The 13,187-nt window shown below is 31.6% G+C and overlaps 1 protein-coding gene across 2 annotated transcripts in view; it reads right to left on the bottom strand.

The window, feature by feature from the left end:
• Positions 1-833: 833 nt before the first annotated feature.
• LOC108747793 (glycerophosphocholine phosphodiesterase GPCPD1-like) overlaps positions 834-13,187 on the bottom strand; it is a 19,560-nt gene continuing 7,206 nt past the window's right edge. The window contains exons 1-14 of one of the 2 annotated variants that reach the window (XM_018485572.1): positions 10,616-10,865; positions 8,529-8,646; positions 8,207-8,409; positions 7,662-7,831; positions 7,343-7,521; positions 7,000-7,137; positions 6,816-6,926; positions 5,000-5,153; positions 4,584-4,737; positions 4,217-4,442; positions 2,264-2,419; positions 1,750-2,177; positions 1,444-1,585; positions 834-1,114 (exon numbers count right to left, since the gene is read on the bottom strand). In XM_018485572.1, the coding sequence (XP_018341074.1) occupies positions 845-1,114; positions 1,444-1,585; positions 1,750-2,177; positions 2,264-2,419; positions 4,217-4,442; positions 4,584-4,737; positions 5,000-5,153; positions 6,816-6,926; positions 7,000-7,137; positions 7,343-7,521; positions 7,662-7,831; positions 8,207-8,409; positions 8,529-8,567 (2,370 nt within the window). In that variant the 5' untranslated portion in view covers positions 8,568-8,646; positions 10,616-10,865 and the 3' untranslated portion in view covers positions 834-844. Of the gene's footprint in view, positions 1,115-1,443; positions 1,586-1,749; positions 2,178-2,263; positions 2,420-4,216; positions 4,443-4,583; positions 4,738-4,999; positions 5,154-6,815; positions 6,927-6,999; positions 7,138-7,342; positions 7,522-7,661; positions 7,832-8,206; positions 8,410-8,528; positions 8,647-10,615; positions 10,866-13,187 lie in introns of those variants that run through there. The other variant, XM_018485573.1, reaches the window with a different exon arrangement.

The raw sequence follows: 13,187 nt of genomic DNA on the forward strand, positions 1-13,187 counted from the left end.
AATCTGAGTGTTTTTTTAGTGTAGAACACAGTCAAGTAATAGGTTATATATATTATATATAATCATATTTAAATCTAAATGTTGAAAACAATAAAATCAATAGGTTCTAAAGAAAATTCTAAAAAATAATAAATAAAATATCAATTTGAGCCGACACACACTGGTTATTAGTGTGTATTATAATACCATTTATTCAAAGTGAATATTAAACGTATACGTTTCGACCTACGGTCAAGGTCCTCTTCAGTACAAAAGTTATATTAACAAAATTAAATAATGGTAGTGCATATAAATATAAAGTAATAAAAAAAAAACGAGAAAAAACATGGTGGTGATGTCCGAGTTAATCTTGGTCATTAAATTACTATTAAATTTTACATCTATCTACCAAACAGTTATGTGTCTAATATTTTAAAATTTTGTTTCATGTAAGTGAACTAAAATTGGATTTTTATTGTTATTTATATTAACTTTTTAATTTATTCTTATTAGCATTACACAGTAAATATTATAATACATCCTAATAACCAGTGTCGGCTCAAATTGGCATTTTATTTATTGTTTTCTAAATGTTGAATGTAGATAATGAGTTTTTTTGGCAAATCTCAGAACAACATTGATTGTTTTGATTCCGAGTTATTTATATGTAATCTGCACATAATGATCCGTATAAGAGTATTACAGATCTCAGAAGTATAGATCCTCAGTAATATTTCAGCCTATCAATTACAGTGTATAGTGTAAATTAGAAAAAAGTTATCTCCCTGTCGCATGGCGTAGGATCTTTTTTATTGATGCTTCTCTATTAAAACCATGAGAAGAAGGGTTTTCTTAAAGAAAAGCATCAAAGACAATCCTTCGCCGCCTCGTCTTCCCCATAAAACTCAGATAGAGGAGCCGGTTGTCCGCACATCACGCCAGAGACGCCGTTTGTTTTTACCGAATGACCGAAAGTATTCGCGCAGACACTAAAATCCTTGGTTATTTCGTTAATCTCTATGCTCTCCTCGCAGTTGGTTGGCAACTTCATGTTTGATACGGAATATATGCTATCGCCAGCAACATTATTTTTCAACAAGGATGTAGTCGTTGATGGTCGATTCAAATAATAATCCTAAAACATTAATATTGTTCGAACTCAGATTTTATATTTCTGCGTACATTCTATTTGAATTTTAATATTCACGTTTTAATTATATATATATTAATAACAATAAAAAAGAATTGTGCGTTTTTCGAACAAGATATCATTTCTCAGAAATACTATTCTTAAATTTATTAAATTTTTATATATAAAAACATTTAAAAAATCTATATTTGTTAATTGTTTAATCTTTAAATTATTAATTTAAAGATAATGAGAGAGGATTTGCAAGAATGTGCTGTATATTTTATGTATGTTACATAATTACACTTTTAATAATATCTGTTAAAAGATGATACCTTATCCGCGTTAAGGGGAGAAGAAATTTGTGTTTGTGGTGTTTGGCTACAGTGTGCCAAGGCTATTAACTCTTTCTGACTTTCTCTAGCGTCTACTAAGAATATACTCTCTTTCACTTCTTTCGCGTTATATTCATCGATTCTGAAAAAAAAAAAAAAACATTCAAAACATAAAATATATAAAATATATAAAATATGTATATAAAGATTTTTTTATCAAGAGAGATAATTATTATCTCAGTATCTCCAATCTGATTAAATTATTTAATTATTTTGAACTGGACTTGTATTCGCCATATTACTTACTTATCATATATGACCGCATGCAAGCCGAGTTTCTTCAGATACTGGATAGTATCCTTATCATTGTTGTCATCTCCCCAGCAGAAGATAATTAATCCTGTATCCTTAACTAACTTAACTTGAGACGGATCCCGAAGAATATCTTCGGTATGGACATTAATTCCTAAGATATCCGCGACTAATGCGTGCCTCATGGCCATCGGTACAGTTTGACATCTTGGGTCATGATAAGTAGGATACTTCGATGTAATGCCTTGTGTTAAAAATACCACTGGATATTTATTTTGTTTGAGACGAATCATTGCACAAATATCCGGATTGAATGAAGAAAATACGATTTTTCGATCACCCCCGTATTCTAATACCACTTTCAGAATAATATCTAGATACATGTTGAGATCAAAGGGATGGTTGAGTTCAAATGTGCCATCCTGATGACAAAAAATCAAATTAATTCATTATTAACTGTTATTAAAAAGAACAGTATATAATATTATTAGAATTCTCTTATTCTTACTTTTAATTGCATAGTCCATTTAATTTCAATATTGCATCCAACGTGTTGCTCCAGTTCTTGCAAAACAGTTTGCAATGTAGGAAACGGTTGATGATCTTCTAAATCCTCGTCAAAGAATCTTGGATTCTTATCACGGCCTTCGGCTACATGATAAACCTGAAAGAAATCTTGCTAGTGAAATATATGTACATATATGATATTTGTTTAATCATAAGAGTCGATCAAGTGTAAATCATATCGTCATCGAGATGATAAACGTTCAAAGCAAGACAAAACAATTACACTAATTTTATGCAAATACATCTTGTCATTTCGTGCCGTTCGTGACATGTTAGTTGCATGCTATAATCGACGAAATTGTACAAGATGTGCTGGAAACATTTTGAGGAACTGAGCTGCCGGAGAATAAGTATAAGAAACAATATTTTTTGTTTTGTTATAACTTTTGAAATAATTAAAAATATGATATTTTCTCATCCCAACTCAGTCGTGAAATTTTATCCTTGCACTTTGAAAGAGGTTTACTTCAATGTGTGAGCATTTATATATTGTCGTAGGGGGTGAAACTGGTGATTGATAATTTTATTAAGGATACAGAATGTCTAGAAATATTAGAAGTAAATTTATGAATATTACTTTGCCTGTATTTTGCATTTGCGTAATGATTTTATATTGAACTAACTTGACTTGCTATAAGCTATCAGAGTGAATGTTCATCAAATAACTTTGTTTTCGAAAACAATTTGCGACAATAAAGAAAATATCAAATTAATCGTGGAGCTCAGTTTTGATTTGTTTATCAGAGATTTCTGCTATCGAGAGACACATAAATCTCGTAAACAGATATCAACTAAAACCCGTTCAAATATGTTGACAAATTTTTTTATTCAAATTCATGTTTGGAGAATGAGATAGATGTATAGATAAACATTCAATTTTAGCTTTTATGAAAAGCACAACATGGCATATTGAGAAAGAACAGTTTCTCGTAATAGCAATAATATTTGAGATATTGATGGATTTGATCGCTTGATAGCTTTTGAAAAAAAGCATGCAAGTCGAATGTATTAATTATACATTTTGAGCGACGAGTTAGTCGGCGCAAGCGATATAAAAGCTCACCAGTCTGTTAACCCTTTGCTCAGCTTTATCAACGAAATAGAGCACCTTACCCAACGAGTCCTTTGGGTAACAATAATCCTGTTAAATATTAAAAAATAGACAAATACGAAAGAGCATGTCATTTCTGAATGTTGGTGTGAGCTCATGAACGTTTACGTACGACATACTCCTGCGTAGTAATCTACTTTTCTTTTATTATAAGAAAGTAATCTACTTTTCCTTTATTGACATAAAAAGCAAAACATTGATACGAAGCATTCCCATAAAGATCCCATCGTCATTCAATTACTGTTACATAAACAATCACTGGATTTGTTTAAGTTAACGGAATTAAGTTAACAGAAGAATAGTAATTAATAAAAATTTTTTTAATTAGGAATTTAAGAATTAATAATGATTAGTGTCCAATATATATACAATTTAAAATATAAAAAAAATATTCTCTCGCCACAGTAGTTTTTTTAAATCAGAACCTGAATTGCACTTATTTTTCTTCTAAATAAATATATTTTTTAATATGTTCTTCCATTGGCTTAATTAAACATATATTCTAAGAGCACAGTATTAATCTCTAAACATAATTTAATATACAATCATATTCTATAAATTAATTAATGTTATAAAAGATACAACAAAACATAATAAAACATACATATGTTCGTTCAAGACTATGAATTGTTAGACATATAAATTGTAATCATACTACTAATTATTAATAATATTTTCATACATTGTTATAATATAAATATAAAAAATAAGTACGTTCAAAAATTCAAGAAATGAAAATGCATGACATAAAAAATATCAAAAGTTATTGTAATTAATTAATACCTTGAGTAGATGAAGCTGCTCTAAAGTAAGATCCTTGACGGGTATCTCCAGCATGTCCATAACCTCTATCTGCTTTTTTCGCTTCATCGAGATGGATACGTAAAAATCATGATAAATCACAGGTATAAAATCCTTCGATAGTTGAACATCAAATTCAACCATGTCCGCACCATGATATGACGCGGTCTTCAAAGATGCGACTGTGTTCTCGCGTACGTTAGCACAGCTGTAAAGATTTTAATCCCAAATTAGAATATATAGCATATACTAGAAAAAACAATTTGATATAAAATTATAAATATAAAAATATATCCAGAATTTTGATTGCACAGATAGATAAACAGTGTTTAGATATAAACCAACTCACTTTTTCGTTTCGAATTTGAAAGATGTGCCAAGTCCTCTGTGTCCTACATCTAAGCCTGACCAACGCTGTTCCCAATGCTTTGCGTATGAGATGCTCATGTCCCATGGATGATTCGGTATTGGCTTTATGATAACATATTCCACCGTCAATTGGCCTGTAATGTAACAGTGTTACAGAGGAAACAATACACATATTATTTTTAATGTTTATTTTTAATGTTATATCTTAATGAATTGGTTAACTATGATTTTAAATCGCTATAACTTTGTGAAATTTTTATGGAATCAATAAATATTATGATTTAAATCTGAACATTCGATAAATTCAAGAATTCTATTCTTAAACCTCACAGTGATATCAATGTTTAATAATGGAAAAATACTCTTATTCGTCATTATTAGTATTTTTTTACTTACCAATGGGTCTATGTTTTGTACTAGTAATTGGTACGGTCAGAAGTCCAACGCTAGGTTGTAAAGCACACGGCAAGATGTAGCTGAAACCAATGTGATTTGGTGGTTCTCCCGGGAAACATCTTGAGCTGTACACGTAGTAGTCCACTAAGTACCCCTGGAAAAACAGTCTACTTAATGTTTCATTGAAAAGACCATAACATTTTGAACAACACACATCAATGTTTCTTTCAATACAATTTTAGCTCATCCATTTTTCGTGCTTGCTTCAATATTAATCACGTTCTATAATTAAGAACAAGCAAATAAGAACAAAAAATATAATTTAATTTTCTGTTTTCAAAGTAAGAATTTTATTTCTTTCTTTGCTACAACAGACGATTTATATAATTTCAAAATTTGTTTGATAATAAAATATTACATTAATACGCGAATATTATTTCAGCATACATCCTATTATATGTGAACTAAGTTGCCTGAAGCTTCCGGCGTAGAAATTTTGAATCGTTGATAGGCAAGAGCAATAAATTTCTGGTAATCTAACAATGAATCGGAATAATTGCTAAACATTGTACACTGCCTGGTGACGCGTATTCCGCAACACCTGCAGAGATTATTCAATGTTAAATTTCGACAAAGCAAAATAGAGGTAGAGATTAAAAAGTCAGCAACGTTTGCAATTCGGATTCAGAAGATTCTGACAGCATAGATTCTGGCATTGGCCGCACAGCGGTGACGTACCGTACAGAAGAAGTCGGTCAGAGCTAGAAAATATTAGTAATATACTAAAAGGATATAGGAGTGATGGGAATCTCACCATTTTCGACGCACACAGATGGATATGAGATGTGATAGCGTTGATATCGCAACATTTGAGGAGTTATGGAATGGCTGCGACTCGTGTAAATCGAAGAAACAATGGACATAAATATAACGAAACGAAACAAAACTTGATCTATCTGGAAGTCTATTTGTCAATCAATATATATTTCAAGAGGAAATAAAAAACACACGAGACGATTTACGGGAGGCCAGCCGAAGGATGGGTCTGGTAAGGTAAACGACAATCAAAACCATCATATCTCTGTGTGATGTCATGTGACACAGATGTAAAGTGGTAGACGATGCTTAGCATCGATACATCAGATTGTATGTTAGCATCATTTGCATCAGAAGTCTTGCTTTTGTACAAGTTGAACAGGTCGTCTTCGTGTTCCTTGGGATTGGACACCGCGCGATCACGTCGCTGCTGGCATTTCCGAGGAGGGAGATAGCTGCTGGACAAGTTTAATTATCGTTTACCAAGTAATTCGAACAAGTCGCGCGAGGAGACGTGGCCAGCCTACTCGTGGTCTACTGAAAACTCACATGGTATGGTCAATGCGTATTCTTAGTGTGCTCAGCTCGTTTTGTGAATCACATCACTAACCAGAAATTTATTGCTCTGCCGTGCCAACGACTTTCTTGTTCTCGAGTCATTTCGCATACGAGTTCGGGTTTCCCCCGAGAATTTTGATGCATATAAGTAATTTTGCATGAGAGATTTCGAAGAGGAACGTCAGTGTATTTGATTTTATTTCATTGTAAAATTGACATATCATATTGCACAAGTATTGAAGAAGCAGATGATGTAATATCTTTGGACACAAGATGAAATCTGACGCTACAATCTGATATAGTTGAAAAACAAAAGAGATCGCATTCGAAAGTATATACAATACCAAAATCGCAAGCAATGCAAGCAATAAATCCCAGCTTTTCACATAATAGTGTATATAGTATGATGCCTTGTGATGAGACTATCTAAATGAAAACTTACGATTGTTTCAGGATACCGAACGGCAACATTGAACAGTAAAAACTCGTCTTCATTGTAAGGGCGACCGAATTGCTCCTGGATCGTCAATCTAGCCTCTTCATCATTCATCACCTGGGAATACACATAATTATTGTTCGACTTTGCTTGACGATGATGTAAAAAAAATTAAAAAATTAACACCTACAGCAATTTCCGTAATACTGGTAAAGGCGGGTTGATCAATAATATCTTGTGTATCCATAGAAAGACTATCGTCTATACAATCGCCTCCAAACTGTTGCAATTCTAAAGAATTATGCCTAACTAGATTTATAGGTGTCATCTGTAATAAAAATAAAATACCAATTATTATCTGTTTTGGAAATACTTTGTACAAAACCTTACTATAGTATCTTTATTTTATATATTTAATAAATTTATTATTTTAAAAGTAAACAGTTTATTTAGTTTCCCTTTTAAAATTAAAATGTTAGTTTTTTTTGTGTTAATAGAAATACTAAATATATGACAGAAATAAAATAGAATACCTTAATATAAACTTTTTTGTTTTGTAACCGATTCTTCCACAGCTTAATAGGATTGTTAAAAAGTTTAAATTGTATCACAGTTTCATCTGTCAGCCAACCTCGTTCGATTTTGGAGTAATTATTATGATACCCAAATTTATCAGGATCTGGCAATGTATCATTGTCAAAATTACTTGGTGCTGTAAAACAGATGATCAATTAATGTATACATTGTTTACATTGTGAAATGTTTTTAAGGACATTATATACTGTATTATTCTCTATAACATGTGCAGCATATATTATAATTTTAATCATAAGAAATATGATTAATACATACTGTTTTTCCTAATTAACCGTGGTGTCATATGGGTTTCCCATCTGCGAATAATCAAAGTTTTGGCCGAATTTTTAGTGCCATTTGATTGGCAAATGACAGCTATAAAATATCGAAATTCGATATTTGCGTCGATGGGAAGAGCAACCTTCTGCGAAAATATTCGTCCATCACTGGAATATATTAATGTTATAAATCATGATGTAGTAAGCAAAATAAAAATGATTAACGTCTTCATAACTTGAAAAAAAGAAAAACAAATGTTTTAAACAAATATTTTAAAGTATATATTATGTATTTAAGTATAAACACTTATGCGTATACCTGTACGTTTTCTTTTTATATATATTACTTTCAAATTATCGAATAAAATTAATTTCTTTAAGCTATTAATAGTATTTAATGACACAAATTAATATAACATAGAGGATGTTTAAAATATAAATGTTTTTGTACGTAAAAAGAAAAAAAAATGGAGAAAAGGAAGAAAAGATTTTGTAAAACTTTCAAAATTCAGAAAAAAAAAATATTTCTTTATATATACTTACTCTTCAAATATACCATCAGCTGCATTGTCTCCATCTTCTTCGCTATAAAAATCCCCCGTACTGTTATTATCTAATACTACAGGAGACTCTCTGCGACTGTTATGTTCTTGCGACATTAGGATGGCCTGATTGTGATTCCAGGCACCTAATTCAGGTAAATTTCCAACCACGTAGACCACTTCACTTTTCTCCAGATTAGGTACCTTTAGAAATAATTAAGTTAAATGCAAACACACAAATATACATTTTTGTTCTTTTTAAACTGAAATTTATGGAAATATTGACAAAAGAGTATTGAAAAAAAGATTTCAGCAAAAATTACCTGGACTCTAAAAATCCAGTCTCTTTTAGACCCCCTCATGTTAGAACTTTCTGCGACCGCCACTTCGATGACAATAAATTCACGCGATGCTTGTTCGATTTTCCTCTTGTTTCTTCACCTTTAAAAAAAAATATGTGCAATGCATATTACTGCGTGCTTTTTTTAATATTCAAAAGTTTTTATATATATTTTTCAGAATAAGAATATTTTTTATTTACTCAATAATTTATAAATACTTAGTTATAAACCATTTGTGACTCATAAATGTTTCCAACATTCTTCATTCAAAAACTTCGTACAATTATTTAAAATGGATTAATTATTTAATCTGTAAAGGACTAACAAGGATAAAAATAATAAATATCTTTGCTCATTTACCTAATTTTTCGATACAATACTATTGTAATAAAATAGTTATTATACAATCTTTCACTTCTGTAACAATTTTACAGTATATTAACGATTAAACAAATCAATTACAATATATTCTGTACATTATAAAAATTGAAACTCTGAAGAAAGAAATTCAATTAAAAAATCGAAATTTTATACATTGAAAAAGCTCATTAAAAATCAATAATACATAATAATAAGCAATAATAAGCAATAATAATAAGCAAATAAATAAAGAATAAAATAAAATATATCCAGAAAAGTGTCTGAGATATTCTGTGAAAGATTCCTATAGTAAATCTAATAAATTAATATGATTAAGCAGCGATAAACATTTTATGATGCAAGTCAGAGTAGAGTTATTTATCACATTTCACTCTTTAGTCTCTCACTTAAATCTCACTTAAACACGCTCTGCAAATTATTTAACTGATAAACAAACCGATTATGTCAAAATATATAAACAACTAAATAATCAAATTTGTGTATATTTTATCAGAGCAATGGATATTTTCAAAATGACCTTTCAAATGGCATCAAAATATTATTTGTAAAAAAATTCTAGACTAGAGAATGTCTCTCACAGTGAAACAACGCATTCATTTTATTCCCTTATACTAAATACTTTTGGAACAAAAATCTTATTTATACATATAAGAGATCTGTTTCTTGTAGCTGTCTGTAATTAAGATGAAACAGATATGTAATTAAATCCTAGAAAGAACAAAAGAAACAAGACGAAAGATATAGAAAGTTCAGCTGCAAAAAAAAAACCAAAAAGTTATAAATTCATTTCATTCCCTCAAATATTCTTGGAGTAAAAATGTCATTGATATAAAAGATCTGCTTCTTTTTGTAGCTGTATTATTTTTTATTACCTATGATTAAGATGAAAGATATGTAATTGAACGTTAAAGAAAAAAAAAAAAAAAAAACAGACAAGGTGAGAGGTATAAAAAGTTCAGCTACAAAGAAAAGCTTTTCGCGTTGACGTGGCTGCCTCGTGGTGATCGCGCGATGTGACAATTATCTTGTTCCAATGCGATTTCAGCACGCGACGGCGATTTTCAGCACGATACAATATGGATATAAAGAACGATAATTGGATTGGCCAGCGACTTTCTCCGCGGAAACGTGCCAATTTAACGATCGAAGGAAATAAGTATCGCCCGTGCGCGCATATGTGCGTGCGTGTACCTGTTTCCTTTCGCGAAAACAGCTTCTGTTTTTTTTTTTTTTCCCCTCGGAAAATGCGCGCTCGAGAATACTCTTTCCGAGAGTGATATCGGATAACGTGGTATTCATTCAGAAACTCGAGGCTGAAGATAAAATTTCTTCTGGAATCTAACGGCTGATCTAACAGCTCAGCGGAGCGAATTCTCGCTGCAAAATTTTTGCTAATAAAGAACGAGTTGTACTTTGTACCCAACGGGGACGGAAGTCCGTCGAGGTAGAAGGGAAAAAAAAAAAAGACAAAGTTCTCCGCTCTCCGATTATCGACTGACATGCCGCGTAAACTCAGTTTATGCCCTTGTGTTTTGCCCTTCGGGAGGAACTCTCTGCCTCTTTCGATAGATATTTTATTTTCTGCAGAGATCGACCTGAGAACGTCTTGTGAGAATTTCCCTTCTCGTCGTAATATCGTACGGGAAACATCAAACACATGTTATTCTAACAATGAACGCGTTACTTACGACGTGGAAGAGTCCCTTGACAATCTCGTTTCCAGGAGACTCTCCTCAGCTGTCCTTGCGCGACGACGCTGTCGTCGTCGCTTGCCGCGTTCGACGACTCGCGTTATTTAACGGACGCCTGTGGCAGTCGTCGGATGATTCGCGGTACTCAACATAATCGTGACTGATCGCGACACGATTGTAGCCTTGGCCCCGCACGAAACTAAACGCACCGCACACACAAGTACAATGCGCTGGCATGCATGGCATGGAACTGATGGAACTGTCACAGTGATGGCGGACGGCAGCGCCGATACGCGAAAGTGGCGAAAGCCTCGTTCTGCTTCGCTCACACCCTTCGTAAGTTTGTACTATCGTGGACTGCGACTATAGGACTGTTGATAGGAGTAGGATTGGTAGGAAGGGCGTCCAAGTTGGTTCGAGCTCCAATAGAAAACTTTGTTCTGAGAAAAGAGAAACGTTTTGCCCGTTGAAGTCCCTAGAACTAGCAGTCTCTGTTATCGGAGACCGTATGAATTCCCTATTAGACGCTAAAAATTAATCGTTTGGCGCACACTGCATTTTGTAATTTAAACGAACATTTAAAAACATTGGATTGTTAAAAGCCAGCTTTATTTAGATCCACATTTCTATCAATATATATTAACTTTAATTTTAGTTTAATCTATTTAAGTGTTATAGATACTTAAATAGTATTATAGTACTTAAATACATCTTGGTCTATATAATAATTGATTTTATTAAATTTATATAATAATTTAATAAAAAAGTAATTTTAATTTATATCTCGATTTAATTTATTTAAATAAATTTAAAATGTGTCTCTCTTACGAGGAGCCAAAAGGTTCCAAAGAAAAGATTATCTAATTTGAATAAATAATACGTACATATAAGCTACGAGTAAATTTTTTTAATGGCTGCGACCTTGTATAATTCCTAAGTTCTATTTTCATTTTAATTTAGATTTTAGAACGAGGATCCGATTATCGCAGAATTTCAATAGATAATATGCTCTCTCTCTCTCTCTCTCTCTCTCTCTCTCCGTAAAAAGACTAAAGAGACACATTTTAAATTTGAACTTTACTTTAGTTGGAACCAATGACTTTGATTTTAAGCAAGACTCAAAATTCTTTATTTTGTTTTAAAGCAAAAAAGAGACATAGACAGAAAGAGTTTTAAGCCTTGCTTAAAATCAAAGTATTGTTGGTGCAATCGGGCCTTAAACAAATTAAATGAAGATATAAATCAATTCATTTTATGTTTATGACAATACAATTTTGTTCAAGAATTTATTTATCTTGGAACCGAACTTTCCCAGTAAGAAATGACAATAAAATTAATGTCGAATCGATGTCAATTTCATTATTATTTCTCACTGGGTTTAGGCACTCGGTTTCAGTGATTTTCTGTTTGTTTATGGCATATTTACGACATATGGAGAGAATACGGCAAGTGGTGGTACATACACAAGTCACGAGTCCAGATCTGTGCCATATGTGTGCGATCGCATTTTGGCGGTCAAAACTCGATGCTGTAAAATGCCGTAAACAAACAGGAAATGGTACTGCTCGGTTTAAACCTATTCTATAATGTGCTCTTTGGCCAGTATTCATAATCAATTCTTATTCAAGACCGTCTTAAGATCTGTCTTGAGATGTCATAAATCAATCACAGGGCCGTATTAGTGTCTTAAGACGGTCTTGAAATAAGAAGTGACTATATGAATACCGGTCTTTGTTTCCTGTTTCTTGCTTTTTGCCTCTTACTTTTTCTCCCTTTGCAACTGTTTTATCGAGAATTGTATTTTTTGCTACGTGTTTTCTGTTTTTTTCGAAGTTTGTTAACTTTTATCTCAGGCGACATAAAACAAAAAACCGGATAAGAAGCAAAAAAATAAGATGTAAATAACAAAAGGCAAGAAATGGAAAACAAAATGCACATCCCGGGAAAAAATATTTTATATATAAAATATATAAAAATATACAGGGTGTTTGGAAAATAATGACAAATTTTTCGCATAGGAGCAGAATGGATTAAACTGAGAAGAAAAGTTCTCTACCATTCTGTAATTTCCGCAATGGTTAATAAGATATTAATTGTTAAAAATTGCCGAAAATTGAATTTCAATAATTTTTTATTCAATTTTTTATTATTAACTTTATAGAAAAACTGCAAGAGACAAAAATTGTTTCTTCTCATATAGAGCTCTCAGAATCTTTTTAGAATTTTTTCAGAATTTTTTAATACTGTATTTTCTCATATTGGTAAAAATGAGAAAATGCAATACTAAAAAGTTGATAAAAAAATCTGAAAAAATTCGTATGAGAAGAAAATAAATAATTTTCGTCTCTTGCAGTTTTTCTGTAAAGTTGATAGTATTTGAGTAAAATATTATTGAAGACCAATTTCGGCAATTAATATCTTGTTAATTGTTGCAAAAATTCCAAAATGATAGAGAACTTTTCTTCTCACAATCAGTTTAATCCATTCTACCCCTATACGAAAAATTTATCATTATTTTCCAAACACTCTGTATATAATTTTATATAATTATATGTATATAAATTTATAT

This window comes from Trachymyrmex septentrionalis, unplaced genomic scaffold (genome assembly GCF_001594115.1).
Source record: "Trachymyrmex septentrionalis isolate Tsep2-gDNA-1 unplaced genomic scaffold, Tsep1.0 scaffold20, whole genome shotgun sequence".
Taxonomy (NCBI): domain Eukaryota; kingdom Metazoa; phylum Arthropoda; class Insecta; order Hymenoptera; family Formicidae; genus Trachymyrmex; species Trachymyrmex septentrionalis.